General features: G+C 39.0%; 2 protein-coding genes across 2 annotated transcripts; both read left to right on the forward strand.

The window, feature by feature from the left end:
• Window positions 1-7,144: 7,144 nt before the first annotated feature.
• LOC140935029 (perlucin-like protein) lies at window positions 7,145-11,539 on the forward strand. Its single transcript, XM_073384565.1, has 4 exons — window positions 7,145-7,214; window positions 9,225-9,406; window positions 10,659-10,739; window positions 10,983-11,539. The coding sequence occupies exons 2-4, from the start codon at window positions 9,229-9,231 to the stop codon at window positions 11,408-11,410; spliced, it is 687 nt and encodes a 228-aa protein (XP_073240666.1). The 5' UTR covers window positions 7,145-7,214; window positions 9,225-9,228; the 3' UTR covers window positions 11,411-11,539.
• Window positions 11,540-13,534: 1,995 nt separating this feature from the next.
• LOC140935056 (perlucin-like protein) lies at window positions 13,535-15,708 on the forward strand. Its single transcript, XM_073384590.1, has 3 exons — window positions 13,535-13,685; window positions 14,359-14,439; window positions 15,109-15,708. The coding sequence occupies exons 1-3, from the start codon at window positions 13,625-13,627 to the stop codon at window positions 15,534-15,536; spliced, it is 570 nt and encodes a 189-aa protein (XP_073240691.1). The 5' UTR covers window positions 13,535-13,624; the 3' UTR covers window positions 15,537-15,708.
• Window positions 15,709-23,706: the final 7,998 nt, after the last annotated feature.

Below are 23,706 nucleotides of genomic sequence, written 5' to 3' on the forward strand. Positions count from 1 at the left end.
TGGCCCCCATTTGTGTACAAAATAAGACGAAAAACGCGTTGCAGATTATGTGTCTCGCTGCTTACGCAAGCAAGACTAATAACCGCAAATTGAATGAAGATCTCACTACAGTGAAACTAGCGATAAAAAATAGGTAGGAAAAAACTAACGAAATGACCACTGTATATATTGTTGCTGGTAAAACTAGACCGCGTAATGCTACCATAGTTTCATCCACAACTTATAATTAAAGCTTGAACTCGCTGCTCGGATGATCATGGTCTCGCCTCCTGATGTTTACGTCTATCATAAGATCCTGTCTAAACTCGTTTATTCAGCTCCATCGTTCAATGAGTCATCACTTTGACAGAGAACTGTGAGAAACAAAAACTCAAAAGAACTGCTCAGCAATTCCCTGTGAGCGCTGGTGAGACCGCATCCAAGATGAAACTGTTTTCGGCTATTCTAGCCTTATATTTGGCGCTTTTAAGCGCAACAGACCTAGGTATAGTGTAATTTTTCCACACCACCATACAGAGTAATGTTCGCCCGGACCTAGCAAATCAGCAAAAGAACCATTTCAGGGGAAAGCAAAAAACGACTAAGAACTCCCATAATTAGGAAATTGGACATCAAAAGTAGGTCACACGGAATAATACTACTCTTTACTGATTTATCACAATATCCTCTGAGCCTCTGTATGATACCTGGGAACGCCGTTTTCGTCGGGTTCCCGTTTTCCACCAAATCGTCGATTTTACAAAGAAATCATCTCATATCAAGCGAAATTGTTTTCCGTGGTATTAAACGCTACTGGCGAGCACAACAACTTAGCGACGGCGACGACGACAGAGAAGAGAATATAGAAAAAACGTGTGAAATTTTCTGTCATTTTTTCCCACTCCACCTTGTTCTCAGTGCGGGAAAAAATGGCAGAAAATTTCACACGTTTTTTCTATTTTCTTGTCTCTGTCGTCGTCGCCGTCGCCGTCGCTAAGTTGTTTAATTAGTCTGCTCTGTCACTTCCTGAACCCCGATTCAACGCAATGAAAGTCAAGTATTGGTATCACAAAATGGCAATTTAAAGACTGAGTTCAGTCACATTAAAATGAGGATTCTATTCCCGAAATCACTTATCTGAATGTCGAGAAGTCTTGCCAAGTAAAATTTATTTCCGCTGTACCCGAGATAGCCTCCCACGCAGGCGTTTTTAGGGGAGCTCGTATTTGGGGAGGTTGTACGAAATACGAGTTCCCCTAAAAACGCCTGCGTGGGAGGCTATACCCGAGAAAGTGGATTTCAATTTCAGTTCGTACGAAAGCTTAGAGCCTTGTTTTTATTTTTTTTTAAAACAGAGATCATCTATTTTTCATTGAGCGAACCCAAGCGAATAAAATGATGGAATAAATAGAAGCCCGCATGGTCACTGCTGACATCGAGAGTTTTTCTTATTAATTGCCAATGCACCGTCGGAAAATCAGTCTAAAATCACAAATCTAAAAGCTAGTGACTGTGATAATTTGTATTTTAAATGGCTGTAAAGTAAGTAGTGTATAATGAAACTTATTTTGTTGGTTTCTGTTTAAATTGTAGCCCTGTGGTGGTTATAATATTTTGTAGGTTTTGTATTATTATTTAAGATTGGTTCGAAAAGAGAGAGACGACTATAAAGTAAGGTTGATGAATCTTGCCCCGCATTCAGCAATTTTGAAAATCAATAACCGCAAGCCATAGCCTCGCTGGCGCACAGCACGTCTGAAGGGCGATCCAGGCACGATACTGTCTTACGAGCCCCCAGTCTCTTGGTTTGCGGTATGTAGAATGTGTAACGAAACTGTAACGCGATCAAAATAACCAATTTTTCAGAGGTTTTCAACGGGTTTTGATGTTCTAACGACAAACACATCTCCTCTGGACCCTGTGATCGATAAGACAAACAATCCTCTGAAGCACAATCTACCCGATACTGACTCAAGCAATCTTCAAGGAAATTTCCTGGCCAGAATACTGATCTGTTCTTTTGAATAAATAAAGTTTCTGATATTTCTTTTTCAATTTCTGACCAGGCTTGTTTACGGTTGTGCCGCTTGCATGCTGCGTGGCGCCTCTGTTTGGGTTCCTATCACACTGAAACATACGGCATTATTCACCGCTCCTTGCTCTAATTAAAATAATTATAGTCAAATTTCTTTTAAAAATAACCACTTTGAAAATACAAAGTGATTACTTCGGTATAAAGCGTCCTCGAAAGCGCCCAACAGATTGTAGCCTTCAGTAGGCTTTACACATATAACCCATATATTATCACACATGGCGTTGAAGTGTGATAAAAGAAACGAAATTTCAGCCATCTTTGCATTGTTTGATAAAAAAGTCTTCAAAATGTGGGTACGTTTGGGTGCTTCTTAGCCTGTACAATATTCAGGACTTCATTTTGCTGGCGTGAGGTCTACATTTCAGGGGCACCCAACGAGAATCAAAACCGCTTAAACATAGCATTGTTAAAACCAAACATTAAGTTAGGGCATAATGTTATTTATGTCGATACAATATGCCTTTGTGGTCTACATGATTGGTCTTCCGATTCACATCAATCTAACCTCTCTTTCAAGAGCCAATCATTTCTATCGCCCAAAGGGAGTGTTCGTATAAAGGAGCATGCATTCCCGCGTTCGTTCCCTCTTGCTTTCACCATCACGGCGATTACATCTCTGCGGAAAAAAATTTTTTCCCCTGCCCCCCATTCCACTTTGCCATGAGTCTGGAGATCTTTTATGCGTCTATCACTTAGTTCATTCATTGGGCGAATTTCTTGCCCCATCTTTGTTGAAAATAACGTAGATTATTTAGTATTATTGTTTTGAACTAATGCGTCTGTTTTATAATCAATTAAACTGCAACTCAGACAAGTGGCCAAATAATGCCAACACTCGAGTGGCTTTTCTGTCTGTCGTACTGTATCGGAACAATAGCGTGACTTCAATGAGAGCTCCCGAACTAACTTTTAGGGTATCGGCATAAACGTATTTTAGTATTTAAACGGTAGATATAGACATAGTTTATCCCCTAAAAATGTTTCATCTGTTCGGATTTCCTAGCTGAAAGACTAGTGATCCGAAAATTATAGGGATCAAAACTTACCTTTTCGAAAATTTCGGCCAGAAAAAAGGCTCCTGAAAATTCTAGGTGACATTTTTAGGGTAAAAATCCGTTAAAAATGGGCAATTAGAACATTTTTTAGATGTCCCAAAATCCTAGCCATGGCAGGCATGCAGGAAATTTTAGAACAAACGTTCCGAAAATTCTAGATGTCAAATCGTGTTCCGAACAGATATTTTCTGAAAATTGACATTGGGTGCCCCTGACATTTGGAAGACTTCATAATCCAAAAAACCAGACTTCAAACTTGCAGTTATAAAACTATGGAGCTCTGAAGCCCCGTGCAAACGGACGCAACATTGTTGGATGTTACATGTTGCGTCCGTTTGCACACCCTGTTGCATGTTGTTGGATGTTGTTGCGTGCTGTTGCGCAAAGTTTGAAACCGGTCAAACGTTTCTGCCAACAACTCCAAACATTTCTTTTGTTCTGTGATCGCCGAAGCGTAGCGCAACAATGTTGGATCCGTTTGCACGGTTCTTCCAACATTGTAGGGGCCACGCACGCTAATTACGCATGGATCACAAAGACCTATGGGTTGTGTTCTTCCCACGATGCACTACAGGTCCCAAACTTGTTGGGAATTGTTGCCTCCGTTTGCACACCACTGCCAACACGCACGCAACAACTCCCAACATTGTTGGCGCACAGGCAGACCACCCTCTGTTAGTGGGGGCCGTTGTTGATTGAAATCTAAGCAACGATCTTTTGTTGTTTATAGAAGAAATACATATGAGCAATACAGTGGCTTTAATTTGTTCCAAACTGCAGAATTTAGGGCAAATTTTTCAGTAGAAGTTTGAAGAAACGGTTAACTGAGTCATGTGTCATGTTTTTTTCGCCGTCCCGTGCTGTTTTAAGTGCTATTTTGCGAGATGAATGTTTGACCTCGGCGGTTAAAACTAAAGAAGGAGACAAGCAGGCAGCAGTCAGCCGCCGGCGCGTGACCCAGTCCAATTTAAGCTGGAGCTGACGCCAAACTATTTAATTTCTTACCTCGAAAATACCGGCTCCCGATCCACTAGATATGTATCCATGCCCCATGCGAATGAGAGCTCAATCCTTCCAAAATTTCTCGAGAAAAGCGATCCTGAAGTTGCAAGACCAGCTTTCTCAACATGACCGGTGCAAAAATCTCAACCAAAGGCATTTGAGGTATGCGCGTCGATTCAAATCCACCAATCAACGCATCGCGACCGTTGTCAGTTCAAAACCACAACCCTGCCCCGCACAGGGATGTTTGTTTGGTCGCGATACGCTGATTGGTGGATTTGAATCAAATGCCTTTGGTTGACGACGACGGCTATGGCGTGCACGTAACCAATTCCTGCGTTTTCATTCTCCTTGCCGTAATGTATAAACGAGAAAGCTGAAAGAAATAAAATGCAGATTCCGGCAAGTTAATATTATAGGAAATTGTTGACTCAAAACACAAATCTGATTTTACCCTGACAATATTTTCACGGCTGGTATAGTAACTTTGTATCAATTCACATCCTACGGCCTCAGTACCTGAGCTAAACCTTGAAACGGAGATAAAAGGTTCACAGAAGTACGATAATATTAATAGGCACACTTGTTCATTTCTTGTCGGAATGAAGGAACCGCTGCTTCCTGTACCATCCGCATTGCCAATTGCTTTGCTGCCCGGTATTAAAGACAGAACCAACAGCAGCAAACACGCAACCAAGTAAAACTTCAGGGCTATGGGTCCGTGGCAAAATCTTGATCAATATTGATGAACTTGGTACCGAAATGCGCGGAATATTATACACTTTAAATCTGGTAGTAACTAAGCGATCCCAGTATGCACTAGGACGCTATGCCCCAGTTTTCCCCATCCGATCTATATTTACCCTTTGTGGGCCTTCTAAAAAACACTCAACTTGCCAAAAGTAATCGCCAAAGTCAGTGGATTTTTTTCAGCAATCGACAACAAAACAAAGGACAAGATATGTGTTAAAGGTGTAATTTTCGAATTCTGGAGGTAGCTTGTCATGAATCTTCAAACAAAAAGATAACGAAAGGAAAAACTACAATTTTTACGAATATTTTGACCGAGATATACTGTGGGCGTGGTCACTGGAAATATGAGAGACCTTTTGTTAACAAGGAGTTTCATATGTAAAACAGCACGGGACGGCAAAAAAACATGACACATGACTCATTTAACATTTTGATCAAACTTTTATTGAAAAATTTGCTTTAAATTCTGCATTTTGGAACAAATTATAGCCACTGTATTGCTCATATGTATTTCTTCTATAAATATCAAAATATCGTTGCTCAGATTTCAATCAACAACGGCCCCCACTAGCAAAGGGTGGTCTGCCTGTGGTTGGCGCAACAATGTTGGGAGTTGTTGCGCCCGTTTGCACGCAGCGTGAGGCTTATTTACTGAAATTTTAGAGAAAAATCTGTCGTAGAATTTCCAAGTTATTGACATTTTTTGCAAAAACGCGGTTTTAAACATATGCCGATATCTCGAGCATTTTTATATCTACAAGAATAACAAATTTTCTTAAAGTTGCTGAAGTTGCAGAATTCGGTTGAATCGTTCCTGCCGAAAAACCCGATTGAAAAACATAACCAACGTGCATATAAATAGGTTCGGGCCGCCTCAATATTGTTGTCAAAACGTAGAAATATAAGCATAAATATAGAAATAAATTTCATTTACGTGAACTCGGGTTTGTTGTTACTTTTTCTGTGTAACCTGGGCACAATTCATGGCCATTTTATACGGTTTTGCGGCTCGTTGTAGGTTAATGTGCGCACAGGCGAACCAGACCTACTATGTGTCACTGAATGAGTATATTGATATTCACATGGACAAAACAGGACGAGTCGTCGACACTCCCATGAACTAAAATAGTCCAAAAGTCAAAATATAAAAAAATAAAGCTAAGATACCTTCAACTGAACGTTTTCTTGTCTGTCCTGGCCGGTTAAAGTGGCATTTTGTCGAGTTTTGTAATCGTAGGTACTATCCACTAAAGAAGAATTAAAGGCTGGCTACAAAACAAACGGACCATCTCCACACGCCTTCACGCGAAGCGCTATAAATGCGAGAATAATCGACGAATCCGTTCCAAATTGTCATCGGCTAATCTGCAGGTAACGTGTGCTTCGGCTTTCTTGCTCGATAGCTCCACAAAACCCATCGCAACTGCGCGATAATCGCCTGCTCACCAACAAACACTGTTGACTTTTACGCTTCGATATGACCGCAAAACTGCCAGGATTAAACCGCGAAATGAATGTTCAAGCTTAGCGACCGCGTCCGCGCGACAATGCAGCACTTGCTATGGAAGGGATGGTTCTACTGCTTCTAGGTCAATCATTCGGGAAAATAATATTGAAGCCCTTGTAATTTTCAAAAAGATCTAATTTGCCCTAGGATCACCGAACAGATAAGAATTTTATAGCGGAGCTAAAAAAAATGAGCGGCAGTGGAAAAAGTGAACAAGAACATGCATGTGCCACCCAAATTTCCTCCATAAAATGTGAAAACCAGGAAGTTTTCTGGACGTTTCAAGTTGTAGCCATGTAATTACATAGTGGCAAGGAAATGTACAAAAAGTTTGCAACGTCAATTTTCGGAAAATAGCTGGTCGGAAGACGATTTGAGATCTAGAATTTTCGGAACATTTTTTGTATAATTTCTTGTTTGCCTACTTCTCCTAGGATTTTCGAACATCTAAAAATAGGTATAACTGCCCATTTTTAACGGATTTTTACCCTAAAAATGTCACCTAGAATTTTCGGGAGCCTTTTTTCTGGCTGAAATTTTCGGAAAGGTAAGTGTTGATCCCTATAATTTTCGAATCTCTAGACTTTCAGTTAGGAAATCCGAACAGATGAAAAATTTTTAGGAGTTAAAAATATGCCTATATGTACCGTTTAAATGCTAAAATACGTTTAACAATGCTATGTTTAAGTGGTTTTGAACTATATTCTCGTTGGGTGCCCCTGAGTGACATACTACGCCTGGGCCGCCTGTGCTGTGTGCAGTCTCAACTCACAAATCTCTCCCGCATCAAAGAACCGCACACCGATTCCACCTGGCCGACCAGGTGAGTCTCTTATCATGGGTATTGCGATGTGTTTTGTTGTGGGAAACGTTTTTGAAAGTTTTCGGTTCTGTTAAATCTGACGTGCGCTCAGAAAACTCGACGACTACGTGTTGCGTGGTGAACGCGAATGACATTAGATCGTTTTCACTGTCACACAACAAAAAAATAAATTGGAAACCGTCCGGTAGAAGAAGCCAAGAAAATGAAATGTTATAAAAGACTAATACATAAACAATTTGTCCAAGTCTCAGGTCTTTTTGGCCCACATTTTTCTGAGTTATTTGCCGAAACGTTTCAAGCACCTTTGTAGAGTTTTGTATGGAGACGCCATATTGGTGTACAGTTTTGGTCCACCAATTTGGCCGCCGGAAATCAACAAAAACATCTGGAGTTCACTTTTTATATAAAAGCTCTTTCTTATCACTCGCGAACTAGCATACGCGCGCAGAAACATGTCTTGTAATACTTGAAATGGTTGTACTGCTGAAAATGAAGAGGAGAGGCTATTTTTCAGCGAGACAGCATTCCTATTTTGGTGCGGAAGTTCAAATTGCTGTATTTTCGAAATGAAACATGTTACAGGAATGGAAACTTGAACAAAGATTTATTTTTGCTTTATTTTCAACCTAGTGTAAATATGAATTTGTAAAACCTCGCTATTTTGACTTTACAATTTTATGACGTCACCCTGAACCGCTCACGTGAATGGTAGGAAGATTCATGTTTTGTCATGTAATATTGATTACCAGATTCCCCGAGTCCATGTCCGTAATAAACCGAAATACCGTAAAATTCCGAAAATAAGCCCCTCCATGTATAAGCCCCCAAAAACCGGTAACGCAAAAAACCCTCCGTTAAATCTCCCCTCCAAATATAAGCTCCAGGGGGCTTGTACTTGGAAAATTTTCCTCAAATACAAAGTAAAAGAAAGCAAAAACGGTAAATTAAAACTATAAGGCTAGCCCAATCGATTTTGAGACGCAAATTTCCCTCCGTAGATAAGCCCCTCCAAAAATAAGCCGCTCAAAAATGGCCTTTGAAAAAGATAAACCCCGGGGCTTATTTTCGGAATTTTACGGTATCCATAATTCGAAAAGTTGACCTCGAAGTCAGTTTTTAGCTCTTCTTTTGCAAAGAGAAAGGGAGTTAAAGACCACTGAATGCTACGTGCATCATATCTATATATTATAATAATAATATATATATTACACTTGTATGCCGAACATATTGGAAAAATTATCGTTTAATAGCTAGAGGCGAAGACGAATTAAATCCATGATCGCCATAATTTGGATTTCAACCATAACGCAATAACCTCCGGGGAGAAAGTGGAATAAAACGGAATCAAACTACTTGTTTTTCTTTTCACATGTTGGCACACTACATTCCGTGTTTTAAAAACACTTTCGGCTATCATATGTTGGCGTTTCTGACGAAATATTATCGAAACCTATTTCTCAACGCAAAATAGTTGCTGGAACTTTAACTGTCTTTGATATGCAAATTTAATTTCAGCTAATTCAATTTCGAAGGAAAGGCTAATAAATTCTAGAATATGCATAATAGCATTTGACTCAGTTACTGCAAAATTACAATTTTTTTCGGCTAATTTGCGGTTTTGGTTTAATTTACCGTATTCTGTCCACTATTTTTTACATGATCCTGTTTGGAGAAACATTCAAGGTATTTTAAATTAAGTGATAAATCTGATCTGCATGCAATCTGATGTTGTTTACTCCTCACTTAAGCCAGCAGGTCGTGGACGTATTTCCGGTCCTTACGGGTAAAGAGAAACAACAAGTGGAAGTACGTCTGCGTTCTCGGGCTAAGGAATCCCACTATAACGTTAACTGACGAGAATCGCTCCTCATAACAAAGTGCTGTTCTATACAACTTATTACAACTGTGGCAAGCTATATTTCACCCGGGGGCCCGCCGGTACCTTTTCAATCCTTTGGGGTTTAACTGTATGTTTACTGTCATCACTAGATCTTGTTTTATCTTGTTTAGAAGGATGTTAACCATAATTACTCCACAAATAAATTCTACGAGTCATCATTTTGGGGACTGTAGAAGAGAAGGACCTAGCAATACCCGAAAGCGGCTGGGAGATATCAAGCGAGACTTAAAAAAAACCAACATGAAACTGTGTTTGATCTTGCTGCTCTTCCTCCTGCTTTTATGCGCAACAGGTGAAAGTAACTTTTATCTTACGGACGCCTCACTATTACGCAAATTTCACTTATAAATTAACACTTCCACATTTGAAATAATTATAAGGAATCGTTCTTTGTCTAAAAGTGTTTAAAAAATACAAGCTTTCGACCGTCTGAACTACGGTCTTCAACGGGCGAAATGATTTGAAAATAAAATAATTATTAAATATAGATAACAAGATATATATTCTACTGAAATGAGAAAAAAACTTAATGGGAATTGTTTGTTTTATCACACTATATTTTACAATTTTTAGTGTTACTTTCCTGAATTATTTCGCCTGTTAAAGAGTGTAGTTGAGGCAGCTAAACGCTTGTACAGTTTAAATTTTTCAGCCAGAGAACATTGTCAGGTTTAATATTTCAGATATGAACGATCGTGATATCCTGGCTGCCGCCCCGCCATGTTTTTTTTACTTCTATACTGACCTTATTTTTCTAAAAGAAATATTCAGATTAGATAATCACCAACTTTTAGCTAATAAGCTTGTTAGTGGGTTATGTGGAATTTATTTTTTCACGCGCCGGGCTCGACAGTTAATTACATACTAGGGCGCGCGGGTCATTAACCAAAATGTTTTTGTAATACGGTATAGTTTTTTAAACATTGGTGAAACATATTTTCAGTTACTGGCCATATATAAGTCTTGGTTCAATGGGTCATTAATTTCAAACTATTTACAGAGAATAATATAGAAAGAAAACAATAAAAAAATTACAGTACGGATTATAAAATGTGTTATGGTGGTCAAAGTAGCGAAAGCTTTCTACAATTGACCACAAACTACTTTCGAATAAAACGAAGAAATGACACTATAAGCTTTATTACAGAATGTTTCGTCGTGAAGAGAAATGTACAGCCATACAGCAAGGAAAAATGTACAGCCATAACATGCCATAATTTAAGGCTCGTGTTTTAAATCTACAAAGACAAGGGATAAAGGTTACTACTTAAGGAGTTACGACCCTGGGTTTTTAATGATATTTGCCCCGGTGTGGTGATTCGACTGAACAAATCAGGGTTACTTAAAAAAAATCTTACGATACGGTTAAAATTGCGATTTTCTTTAACCAGAAACCTTCTAGAATTCATGAATAAATTTCAGGCTGGGGGTTGAAAAAACTCCTTGACTCTTGACTCCAAAGGGTGTTTGAATAAATATGTAGCATTTAAATTTTTAAAACATCACTTCTAAATTTACGCGTTATTATTATTATTATTTTACAGCTCAGTCGGGTAGTTATACTAAGAGAGATGTTTATCGTATCACGTTGATGGCAACACTAAGACAAATTAAAAGAATACTTGGTAAGTAACCGAATCAATATGGAAAAGCGATTTCAAAGTTGTTTTTTATAGAACATCATCCTGTTTTAACAAACAATCAGCTCAGTTTTCACCAACATTCTCTTTCTTATGTACAGATATTTATTTTGACTTTATTCAGAATTAATTGTTGGATTTCGGTTCTTTTTTTCTATTTATTCTTCCGTTGTCTTAAAATTTTACATTATATTTCCCCAAACTGAGAAAACTTCACACCTTTTTCAGGCGTTCCTTGTCCACAGGGCTGGGTGCGATTTAAAGGATACTGCTATCTTGTCAGTAGCTCCATCAAGACTTGGCAAAATGCCCAAGCGTACTGCAAAGGACTGGGAGGAAATTTGGTGAAAATAAACAGCCAGGAAGAAAACGAGTTTGTACTAAACCTCGTAAACAAGCTCGCCCCATCGCTGAAGCAGATTTGGATCGGACTCGAGTGGGATTCTCAACTAAAGGCCTTTGTGTGGTACGATCATTCAGTTCCTACCTTCATCAAATGGGCCCCACATGAACCAAATGGAAATAGTCGAGAGCCTTGTAGCCACATGTGGACTGGTCACGCAGGGAGTTCTGTTAGGGCATCTGGCGACTGGAATGATCTCACTTGTTGGAATACTGGTTTACCCTGTGGTCTTGTCTGCAAGAGGCTGCCCTAGATGTTAAGCCAGCTTCATTCCCGACCAAAGCCGAAAGTAGAGTGTAGTGGAAAAATTAATGCAGATTCTGGGTCGACACTTTCAAATGCAGACAAGAAAACATTTAAGTGCTAATTTCTAAAGGGTTAAAAAAAGAGCGGCTTTTGACTGAAATAAACATTATGTATCCCTTGTATCTTGTTTGTTTTTTCTTTTATGTAGAAGATTCTTTTTTCTGGCCCATTTAGGTCTTTCAGTGGCAGATCCAGACCTTCAGATAAGTGGGGGGGATGGGGAGGGGGGAAGCCCTGACATAAGATAGGGGACTGGTCTCCAAAAATTTTTGTTTTCGGCCCTTGGGCCCTCAGTTTGGTCTAAAAATAAGTGGGGGGCGGGGGGGGGGGGGGGTGGCCTCCCCTGGATCCGAAATTTTACAACTCAAGAGACGTTCGCAGAAGTGCTGTTCACTGATTTTATATCGTTTCAAAAATACTCTTTACAACCACTTGACAGGCAGTGTACATGTGGGAAGGCGTAAAAATAGCAAAGGATGGAGCAAAGTAGGAATATCCGTACTTGTTCTGATTGTTCAGACTGTTCAAGGGAAGGCAACCTTATCGACTGAAGATCCATTTGAAAACATTGAGGAGATCCTTATCTAAAAGCTAATTGGCAGCGCAATCGAGTCACGGTTGCTTATATCAGTGTACTTTTAAAAGATGTTATATTGCTATAAACATTATCAAACATTTCAGCCATTTGCTTGTTGGGTTTCTATCGGCCGTTAAGGCTAAAAAAAAATTCAGAAATGGAAGTTTAAAAAACGAGCACCGGTGTACTTGATCCGCGAAATTTAGTTACTTTGAAAAACGGTGATTCGTCAAAATCGCGAAATTTATTCCAAATTCGCGAAATTAAAGTCGCGTGAAAATAAGTGATAATCAGGTAAACAAAGACTGTTAGGGACTTCTGTTTGACTTCCGCTGCAGTAAGGTTTTGTAATTATCTCGTCGAAAATGATAAAATAGTCTTGGAGAAACAGACGGTTATCATCCTTTTTCACTTTTTCTGCCTGTTTTGGTTTGAAAGTCATTGTTGATGTTTATTAAAAAGTTGCGATGCGTGTAAAAGTATAAGGAGGTTTCAAATTTCGTATGCAAATTTAATTATATTTTTAAAAAAAAATTTCGAAGTCAGCGTTTTATGTTTTGCTTAGAACGGTACATTTGGAGATTTATGAAATTAGCTGTTCACCTTTAGCTAGGTTATGTAAATGTTATGTAAAACATTTATTTACCATTTTGACAACTATTAACACCATATTTCTCATTCGCCATCGCGACTGATCCTGACGCGAGCCGACGCAAGTTATGTACCAAAAACAAACGCCTTTTATGATTAGGAAGGTAGCCTTCATATTAAAAAATATACAGACACAAGTGTCCAAAAGTTCAGATAAGGAACCAATTGTTGTTTATTGTTGTTTTTTTTTTCGTCCAAAAGTGAAACTTTACTCGTCAAAGTGCACGATAAGGGGTGGACGCGCATGAAAGCACTGAAGGGCGGTGTGAATTTTTTGCAGATGCGAAAAAGTAAAGTTGACTGATGAATATTCAAAACTTGTGTATGTCCTTTCCATAACTGAAAAGCCGAGACTCGATTTTTGCGTCTAACAGGGGAAAATCAAGTTTCGGGTACTTCTGAGCAGCTTTAGATAACACGCCTTGTGTGCTTTTGCCGATGTTGAAAGGCTGTTGTGCTATTTCGCACGCAGCTGTTGTGTAAAAACTTTGACACGCGTTTTCTGTTTTTTAACTCGCTCACCCTTAATTGTCTCAAGCGTGTCCTCTAAAACAAAAGAAATCGCTAATAGTGCAAGATGGCTCGCGTGCTAAAGCGTGTTAAAATGAATTGTTTTGTTTTAAAATGGAAGCGTTTCGTAAGCGTGCTTTCACCTTCAGCATCAAAATTCTGTGGAGGGTCACATATTGTTGCTAGTAAAACTAGATCGCGTAATGAAGCGATAGTTTCATCCTCAAATTAAAGCTTGAACTCGCTGTTCGGATGATCATGGTCTCGCCTCGTGATGTTTACGTCTATCATAAGATCCTGTCTGAAGTCGTTTATTCAGCTTCATCCTTCAATGAGTCATCACTTTGACAGAGAACTGTGAGAAACAAGAACTCAAAAGAACTGCTCAGCAATTCCCTGACCGCTGGTGAGACCGAATCCGAGATGAAACTGTTTTCGGCTATTCTAGCCATATATTTGGCACTTTTATGCGCAACAGACCTAGGTATAGTGTAATTTTTCCACACCACCATACAGATATTTTTATTCGTTGACCTAGCAAACCAGCAAAAGAACTAACTCAGGGGAAAAGCAAATTGCTCAGAACACCTATACTTAGGAAATTGGTCACATGGAATAATACTACATTTATTGATCACAATATCGTGAGCCTCTGTATGATACCTGGGAACGTCGTTTTCGTCGAGTTCAGTTTTCCACCAAATCGTCGATTTTACAAAGAAATCATTTCCGTATCAAGCGAAATTGTTTTGCGTGGTATTAAACGCTACTGGCGAGCGGAACAACGTAGAGACGGCGACAACGACAAAGACGAGAAAATAGAAAAGAAACAGATTTAATAAGCAAAATAAAAACACTCAATGCCTTCATCGCAGGAAAAATGTTGTAAAACACTAAAAAGTTGCCGGATCGAAATGGTAATGTCAATCTGACTCTAAAATCGTCATTTCATCATTAGCGATCGTTGCGGCTTCGATTTCGTCAGAAATACTTCTCCAAAAATCTTGGTTATGATCACTGCATCGGCTACAAAAAAGATACTATTAGCATTTTTCGGTGAAAAGGTTGCAATTTCCAGTCACTAGTAGTGACTCTTTCACAAATTGAAGATCTTACTAAGATATTGTTGATTTATGTGAGTGCAATTTTTCTTGCAGTTCAGACAAGCAGTGTAATTAAACGAAGTGTTGGTAATGACACAACACTTGCAAAACTGCGAGATATCGAGCGAATACTTGGTGAGTAAAGTTGATCCAGCAAAAAATAAACCCTTTTTTTCCCCCGAATTTAGAGATAGTTTTCACGAACTGATAGTAAGACTTTGGTCAATTTTTCTTCCAGTCTCTTCTTTCAAACAACAGTACGTATATTGGTACTTATTTTGACGCTGTTCAGTTTTATAATTTGGCGTTAAGCGCGAAAAAGAATCCTCTTCAAATTTAAACACGCAAAATTCAATGACCAAATAGTCCATAGAATATTCAAATCATAGAAAAGATGATAACTCCACTTCGCATGTAATTATAACAGCATATGCACAATTAAGATTTGAAAAATACACTTTCTAATAATCAACTGGTTTTTAGTAAGTTCCGTTTTGTTCAGGTATTTTCTATGAAAGAGGGTGTTAATTTATTGATATTCGCACATGAAGAAGAAAGTCTAGCTAGTATCCGGCCGGACGCCCATACAGTTTATCTACAAATTTAGAATGTCAGAAATGTTGAAAAAAAAATTAAGTTGGGAACACTTGAATCGCGAAATTTAATGCCTTTTTTCATATGCCATTAATTATTGAAATCGTGAAAACTGAAGAGATAAGAGCCCGCGAAAACCTGCCACGAATGTAACCACGAAATTCATTACCGATTAGGTTTTAAAAACTCTTTGTCCTACTTTTCTTTCAGGCGTTCCTTGTCCACTGGACTGGGTGCGATTTAAGGGATACTGTTATCTTGTCAGTAGCTCTATCCAGACTTGGCAATATGCTCAAGCGTACTGTAAAGAACTGGGAGGAAATCTGGTGAAAATTAACAGCAAGGAGGAAAACGAGTTTGTACTAAACCTGGTAAACAAGCTCGCCCCATCGTTGAAGCAGATTTGGATCGGACTCGAGTGGGATTCTCACCTAAAGGCCTTCGTGTGGTACGATCATTCAGTTCCTACCTTCACCAAATGGTCGCCAAATGAACCAAATGGGAATGGTGCGGAGCCTTGTAGCAACATGTGGACTGGTCACGTAGGGGTTTCTTATAGGGCATCTGGCGACTGGAATGATCTCACCTGTTGGAATACTGGTTTTCCCTGTGGTCTTGTCTGCAAGAGGCTGCCCTAGATGTTAAGCCAGCTTCACTCCCGATCAAAGCCGAAAGTAGAGTGTAGTGGAAAAATTAATGCAGATTCTGGGTCGACATTTTAAAATGCAGACAAGAAAACATTTTAGTGCTAATTTCTAAAGGGTTAAAAAAAGCGGCTTGTGACTGAAATAAACATTATGTATCTCTTGTGTCTTGTTTGGTTTTTCTTTTATGTGGAGAATTTTTTTTTCTGGCCCATTTAGGTCTTTCAGTAGCAGATCCAGACCTTCAGATAACGGGACAGGGGCGCGAAGGGGGAAGACCGGTCATCTAGACCCTGACATAAGAGAGGGGACTGGTCTCCAAAAAATTTTTGTTTTCGGTCCTTAGGGCCTCAGTTTGGTCTAAAAATAAGGGGCTGGGTCCCGGGCCTCCCGTGCCCCTTCCCTGGATCCGCAATTTTACAACTCAAGAGACGTTCGCAGAAGTGCTGCTCACTGATTTTATATCGTTTCAAAAATACTCTTTACAACCATTTGACAGGCATTGTGGGAAAGCGTAAAAATAGCAAAGGATGGAGCAAAGTAGGAATATCCGTACTTGTGCTGATAAGATTGTTCAGACTGTTCAAGGGAAGACAACCTTATCGCCTGAAGATCCATTTGAAAACATTGAGGAGATCCTTATCTAAAAGCTAATTGGCAGCGCAATCGAGTTGCGGTTGCTTATATTAGTATACTTTTAATAGATGTTATGTTGCTAACATTATCGAACACAGTTCAGCCATTTTTTGTTGGGTTTCCATCGGCCGTTACGGTTAAGTAAAATTCAGAAACGGAAGTTTAAAAAACGAGCACAAGTGTACTTGATCTGCGAAATTTAATTACCTTGAAAAACGGTGATTCGTCAAAATCGCGAAATTGGAGTCCCGCGAAATATTCCTATTCCAAATTCGCGAAATTAAAGTCGCGCGAAAATAAGTGATAATCAGGTAAACAAAGACCTGTTAGGCACTTCTGTTTGACTTCCGCTGCAGTAAGGTTTAATTATCTCGTCGAAAATGATAAAATAGTCTTGGAGAAACAGACAGTTATCATCCTTTTTCACTTTTTCTGCGTGATTTGGTTTGAAAGTCATTGTTGATATTTATTAAAAAGTTGTGATGCGTGTAAAAGTATAAAGAGGTTTCAAATTACGTATGCAAATTTAATTATATTTTTAAAACAAAATTCAAAGTCAGCGTTTTATGTTTTGCTTAGAACGGTACATTTTTTAGATTTATGAAATTAGCTGTTCACCTTTAGCTAGGTTATATAAATGTTATGTAAAACATTTATTTACCATTTTGACAACTATTAACACCATATTTCTCATTCGCCGTTGCGACTGATCCTGACGCGACCCGACGCAAGTTATGTACCAGAAACAAACGCATTTTATGATTAAGAGAGTAGCCTTTATATTAAAAAATATGCAGACTCAATTGTCCAAAAGTTCAGATAAGCAACCAATTGTTGTTTTTTTTTTTCGGGAAAAATTGAAACTTTTACTCGTCAAAGTGTAAGATAAGGGGTGCACGCGCATGAAAGCACTGACGGGCGGTGTGAATTTCTGCAGATGCGAAAAAGTAAATTGCTTTCTCAAAATCCTTTTGACTGCTGATGAATATTCAAAAATTTTGTATTTTTCTTCCGTAACTGAAAAGGAAAAATCAAGTTTCGGTGACTTTTGTGCAGTGCTTCTAGCTTTAATTTAGATAACACGCCCTGCGTGCTTTTGTGTACGCTGAATACATGGTGTGCTATTTCGCACGCAGCTGTTGTGTAAAAACTTTAACACGCGTTTTCTCCTTTTTAACTTGCTCACGCTTAATTGTCTCAAGCGTGTCCTCTAAAACAAAAGAAATTGCTAATGAGACAAGATGGCGAGCGACCTAAAGCGTGTTAAAATGAATCGTTTTGTTAATGGAAGCGTTTCGTAAGCGTGCTTTCACCTTTAGCATCAAAATCCTGTGGAGGTCACATATTACGGCCATTTATACGAGGAAAAATAAGACGCGTCTTAAATAAGACGCGAACTGTACCATTTATACGAGCATGTCTTATCTAATAAGACGCGTCTTAGCTAAGCCGCGTCTTATTTTAGACGAAATGTGCCGTTTATACGGAAAGTTCGCGTCTCATGTAAGACGCGTCTTATTTTTCCTCGTATAAATGGCCCTATTGTTGCTAGTAAAACTAGACCGCGTAATACTGCATCCTCAAATTAAAGCTTCAACTCGCTGTTCGGATGATCATGGTCTCGCCTCGTGATCTTTCCGTCTATCATAATGATCCTATCTGAACTCGTTTATTCAGCTTCATCCTTCAATGAATCATCACTTTGACAGAGCCTGTGAGAAACAAGAACTCAAAAGAACAGCTCAGCAATTCCCTGACCGCTGGTGAGACCGAATCAGCCGCCGAATCCGAGCTCAAAAGACCTAGGTATAGTGTAATTTTTCCATACCACCATACAGAGTTATGTTCGCCCGGACCTAGCAAATCAGCAAAAGCACTAACTCAGGGGAAAGCAAAAAGCTAATTAGGAAATTGGTCGGAATAATACTTTGTACATCTATTTATCACAATAGCGTGAGCCTCTGTATGATACCTGGGAACGTCGTTTTCGTCGCGTTCAGTTTTCCACCAAATCGTCGATTTTACAAAGAAATCATTTCCGTATCAAGCGAAATTGTTTTACGTGGTATTAAACGCTACTGGCGAGTGCAACCACGTGGCGACGGCGACAATGACAGAGACGAGAAAATAGAAAAGAAACAGATTTAATATGCAAAATAAAAACACTCAATGCCTTCATCACACAAAAAATAGGGACATTAGGGACCTTAAGCAAGGACGACGACTCGTTGGCTCGAAGATATTAGCACTTGAGTGCTACACTGTAAATTCGAGGGTAAATAAAGTTTATTGATTGATTGATTGATTTGACGACGACGACAGTGAAAACGTCAGTAAAAAAATGAATTTGCTTCCTCTCAAACTCAATCCCGTCTATTTGGACCCATTCAATATGTCAAATGTAGGCGTCTTTTCCTGGAGTTAAATTCTTAAGGATTTTATTCAGGTTAAAAAAGAGATAGGAAAATTCGTCGTCGTATGTCCACGTCCTCTATAAAACGTCAAATAAGAAGGTTTCACGTAATAGTCATGCAGTGGACGTAGAAATGTACTAAAAAACGTGATGCAGGTACAGAGCTGTTGTTTTGATCATTAAACCTATTGTTTTTTGTGAAGTCGTCGTTGTGGTCAACGTCAATCAGCTGTAAAACGAGGCCGCATCGGAATGGCAATGCGACTGTTGTTTTAGTCTCTCGTCTTTCATCACTATACGTTGCGGCTTCGATTTCGTCAGAAATACTTCTCCAAAATCTTGGTTATGACATGTAACGGTACCTTCAACAACAATTCAATTTAAAAACTGTCTCGGCTAAAAATGTGATTCTATTAGAATAAGATACATTTTTTGGTTAAGGTTGCAATTTCCAGTCACTAGTAGTGACTCTTTCACAAATTGAAGATTCTACTAAGATATTGTTGATTTATGTGAGTGCAATTTTTCTTGCAGTTCAGACAAGCAGTGTAATTAAACGAAGTGTTGGTAATGACACAACACTTGCAAAACTGCGAGATATCGAGCGAATACTTGGTGAGTAAAGTTGATCCTGCAAAAAGTAAACCCTCTTTTTTTCCCCCGAATTTTGAGATAGCTTTCACGAACTGATAGTAAGACTTTGGTCAATTTTTCTTCCAGTCTCTTCTTTCAAACAACAGTACGTATATTGGTACTTATTTTGACGCTGTTCAGTTTTATAATTTTAAAATTTTAAATTTAAACACGCAAAATTCAATGACCAAATAGTCCATAGAATATTCAAATCATAGAAAAGATGATAACTCCACTTCGCATGTAATTATAACAGCATATGCACAATTAAGATTTGAAAAATACACTTTCTAATAATCAACTGGTTTTTAGTAAGTTCCGTTTTGTTCAGGTATTTTCTATGAAAGAGGGTGTTAATTTATTGATATTCGCACATGAAGAAGAAAGTCTAGCTAGTATCCGGCCGGACGCCCATACAGTTTATCTACAAATTTAGAATGTCAGAAATGTTGGAAAAAAAATTAAGCTGGGAACACTTGAATCGCGAAATTTAATGCCTTTTTTCATATGCCATTAATTATTGAAATCGTGAAAACTGAAGAGATAAGAGCCCGCGAAAATCTGCCACGAATGTAACCACGAAATTCATTACCGATTAGGTTTTAAAAACTCTTTGTCCTACTTTTCTTTCAGGCGTTCCTTGTCCACTGGGCTGGGTGCGATTTAAGGGATACTGCTATCTTGTCAGTAGCTCTATCCAGACTTGGCAATATGCTCAAGCGTACTGTAAAGAACTGGGAGGAAATCTGGTGAAAATTAACAGCAAGGAGGAAAACGAGTTTGTACTAAACCTGGTAAACAAGCTCGCCCCATCGTTGAAGCAGATTTGGATCGGACTCGAGTGGGATTCTCACCTAAAGGCCTTCGTGTGGTACGATCATTCAGTTCCTACCTTCACCAAATGGTCGCCAAATGAACCAAATGGAAATGGTGCGGAGCCTTGTAGCAACATGTGGACTGGTCACGCAGGGGTTTCTTATAGGGCATCTGGCGACTGGAATGATCTCACCTGTTGGAATACTGGTTTTCCCTGTGGTCTTGTCTGGAAGAGGCTGCCCTAGATGTTAAGCCAGCTTCACTTCCGATCAAAGCCGAAAGTAGAGTGTAGTGGAAAAATTAATGCAGATTCTGGGTCGACATTTTAAAATGCAGACAAGAAAACATTTTAGTGCTAATTTCTAAAGGGTTAAAAAAAGCGGCTTGTGACTGAAATAAACATTATGTATCTCTTGTGTCTTGTTTCGTTTTTCTTTTATGTGGAGAATTTTTTTTTTCTGGCCCATTTAGGTCTTTCAGTGGCAGATCCAGACCTTCAGATAACGGGACAGGGGCGAGAGGGGGGAAGACCGGTCATCTAGACCCTGACATAAGACAGGGGACTGGTCTCCAAAAAATTTTTGTTTTCGGTCCTTAGGGCCTCAGTTTGGTCTAAAAATAAGGGGCCGGGGTCCCAGGCCTCCCGGGCCCCTCCTCTGGATCCGCAATTTTACAACTCAATAGACGTTCGTAGAAGTGCTGCTCACTGATTTTATATCGTTTCAAAAATGCTCTTTACAACCATTTGACAGGCAGCGTGGGAAAGCGTAAAAATTGCAAAAGATGGAGCAAAGTAGGAATATCCGTACTTGTTCTGATTGTTCAGACTGTTCAAGGGATGACAACTTTATCGCCTGAAGATCCATTTGAAAACATTGAGGCGATCCTTATCTAAAAGCTAACTGGCAGCGCAATCGAGTTGCGTTTGCTTATATTAGTATACTTTTAAAAGATGTTATGTTGCTAACATTACCGAACACAGTTCAGCCATTTGTTGTTGGGTTTCCATCGGCCGTTACGGTTAAGTAAAATTCAGAAACGGAAGTTTAAAAAACGAGTACCAGTGTACTTGATCTGCGAAATTTAATTACCTTGAAAAACGGTGATTCGTCAAAATCGCGAAACTAAAGTCGCGCGAAAATAAGTGATAATCAGGTAAACAAAGACTGTTAGGCACTTTTGTTTGACTTCCGCTGCAGTAAGGTTTAATTATCTCGTCGAAAGTGATAAAATAGTCTTGGAGAAACAGACGGTTATCATCCTTTTTCTTTTTTTCTGCGTGTTTTAGTTTGAAAGTCATTGTTGATATTTATTAAAAAGTTGCGATGCGTGTAAAAGTATAAAGAGGTTTCAAATTACGTATGCAAATTTAATAATATTTTTAAAACAAAATTTCGAAGTCAGCGTTTTATGTTTTGCTTAGAACGGTGCACTTGGAGATTTATGAAATTAGCTGTTCACTTTTAGCCAGGTTATATAAATGTTATGTAAAACATTTATTTACCATTTTGACAACTATTAACACCATATTTCTCATTCGCCATCGCGACTGATCCTGACGCGACCCGACGCATTTTATGATTAAGAAGGTAGCCTTCATATTAAAAAATATATAGACACAATTGTCCAAAAGTTCAGATAAGCAGCCAATTGTTGTTTTTTTTTTCGGCTAAAAGTGAAACTTTTACTCGTCAAAGTGTAAGATAAGGGGTGGACGCGCATGAAAGCACTGACGGGAGGTGTGAATTTCTGCAGATGCGAAAAAGTAAAGTCGACTGATGAATATTCAAAACTTAGGTATTTTCTTTCCGTAACTGAAAATTCGAGACTCGATTTTTCCGTCTAACAGGGGAAAATCAAGTTTCGGGTACTTTTCAGCAGTGCTGTAGCTTTAGATAACACGCTTTGCGTGATTTTGTGCACGTTGAAAGGGTGTTGTGCTATTTCGCACGCAGCTGTTGTGTAAAAACTTTGATACGCGTTTTCTGTTTTTTAACTTGCTCACCCCTAATTGTCTCAAGCGTGTCCTCTAAAACAAAAGAAATTGCTAATGATGCAAGATGGCTAGCCTGCTAAAAGCCTTATATTTGGCGCTTTTAAGAGCAACAGACGTAGGTATAGTGTAATTTTTCCATACCACCATACAGAGTAATGTTCGCCCGGACCTGGCAAATCAGCAAAAGAACTAACTCAGGGGAAAGCAAAAACGACTAAGAACTCCTATAATTAGGAAATTGGTCACACGGTATAATACTACATCTATTTATCACAATATTGTGAGCGTCTGTATGATACCCGGGAACGTCGTTTTCGTCGCGTTCAGTTTTCCACCAAATAGTCGATTTTACAAAGAAATCATTTCCGTATCAAGCGAAATTTTTTTGCGTGGTATTAAACGCTGCTGGCGAGAACAACGTAGCGACGGCGACGACGACAAAGACGAGAAAATTGAAAAGAAACAGATTTAATAAGCAAAATAAAAACACTCAATTCCTTCATCGCACGAAAAATGTTGTAAAACACTTCAGTTTTTTAATGAGTTTGGAGGTCCTGCCAAATGTCGGTAGCCATATAAGGGAGATTGATTGTTTGTCTAAGGTTTTTTCGTATTTTTTTTTCTTATATTGTTTTTGAAAAACGTTTACAAAATGAAAGTTTTTTTATAACGGCTTCAAAGTACTAGGCTACCAAAGAACCAATCGGAAAAGCGCGGGAACCATGCTAGCAGTCCATGTGGACTGGGCCGGAGTTACCGCGCCTCTGGCTTGGTCTTGTTTGCAAGAGGATCCCTTAGTTGACAAGCTGTCTTCATTGATGGTCAATAAAATGTAAAAGGAAACTACAACTGCAATGGGGTCTTTGCAGCTTGTCATTCACGTGATACAAAACCGCCATGCCAGAGAGCAAGAACAACCCCCACAGAAGTCGTTTAGCCTTTCAACCCTTATCGGTTAATTTTTATTAGTAAAATCCAACTAGTGGTCTATTACCAATGTTACGTTCTGATTGGAGATGTTACGAGAATAATGTGCACTGAACTAGGAAGCTAAATGAACCAGTTGGTTTTCTTGTTAGCTCCCTAAACAATTTAGGTTATAGGTAGCAGGTGTTGCGGAATCCTTATAACCCCGCTCGCTGGTTCAAACAAATCAAGAGGACTGTATCTTTCGATGTGACAACACGATCTAATCCAATCCAACAATCTACTGCGATGTACAATTCTCACATATTCAACGGTCGTAATGCAACGACCAACGATCAACTAACAACTAACACATTCTAAGTAATACACAGGTTTTTTCTACTATCCTTGCGTGACAGGGCTTCAAAACGGCTGAATATGCGCATTAAAACTCTGGGGTTCTTCCCGGCATTCGATTTTCAAAATAGCGGACGACGAATGAAAATTCTACACGTCATTAGAAGACTGTTTTTTGGGTTTGAGGCACGATGGCACAAATCGGAACGGTGCTGTGATTTTAATGAAGCGATCAACGCAACGCCTTGAAAAACAATATTTCACCTTTTCAGAATTCAGTCAAGGTACAGTGTTGCCGTGATATAAGGTGGTCTCGGTATGTATAAGGTTTTAAAGTGCATTTTCTTGAAGCTTCATTCTTGTATAAAATATCAAATATGACTCTTTTTTCGTTCTGATGAAAATTT

The sequence above is a fragment of the Porites lutea genome, chromosome 4 (assembly GCF_958299795.1).
Source record: "Porites lutea chromosome 4, jaPorLute2.1, whole genome shotgun sequence".
In the NCBI taxonomy this organism is placed as follows: domain Eukaryota; kingdom Metazoa; phylum Cnidaria; class Anthozoa; order Scleractinia; family Poritidae; genus Porites; species Porites lutea.

What these genes read in the sequence shown, in the direction of transcription:
- LOC140935029 (XM_073384565.1), top strand. Translation starts at nt 9,229, where the DNA reads ATGTTAACCATAATTACTCCACAAATAAATTCTACGAGTCATCATTTT. An exon ending in CCTGCTTTTATGCGCAACAG is followed by an intron (nt 9,407 to 10,658) that starts GTGAAAGTAACT and finishes ATTATTTTACAG; the next exon opens with CTCAGTCGGGTAGTTATACT. An exon ending in ACAAATTAAAAGAATACTTG is followed by an intron (nt 10,740 to 10,982) that starts GTAAGTAACCGA and finishes CACCTTTTTCAG; the next exon opens with GCGTTCCTTGTCCACAGGGC.
- LOC140935056 (XM_073384590.1), top strand. Translation starts at nt 13,625, where the DNA reads ATGAAACTGTTTTCGGCTATTCTAGCCATATATTTGGCACTTTTATGC. An exon ending in TTTATGCGCAACAGACCTAG is followed by an intron (nt 13,686 to 14,358) that starts GTATAGTGTAAT and finishes TTTTTCTTGCAG; the next exon opens with TTCAGACAAGCAGTGTAATT. An exon ending in AGATATCGAGCGAATACTTG is followed by an intron (nt 14,440 to 15,108) that starts GTGAGTAAAGTT and finishes CTTTTCTTTCAG; the next exon opens with GCGTTCCTTGTCCACTGGAC.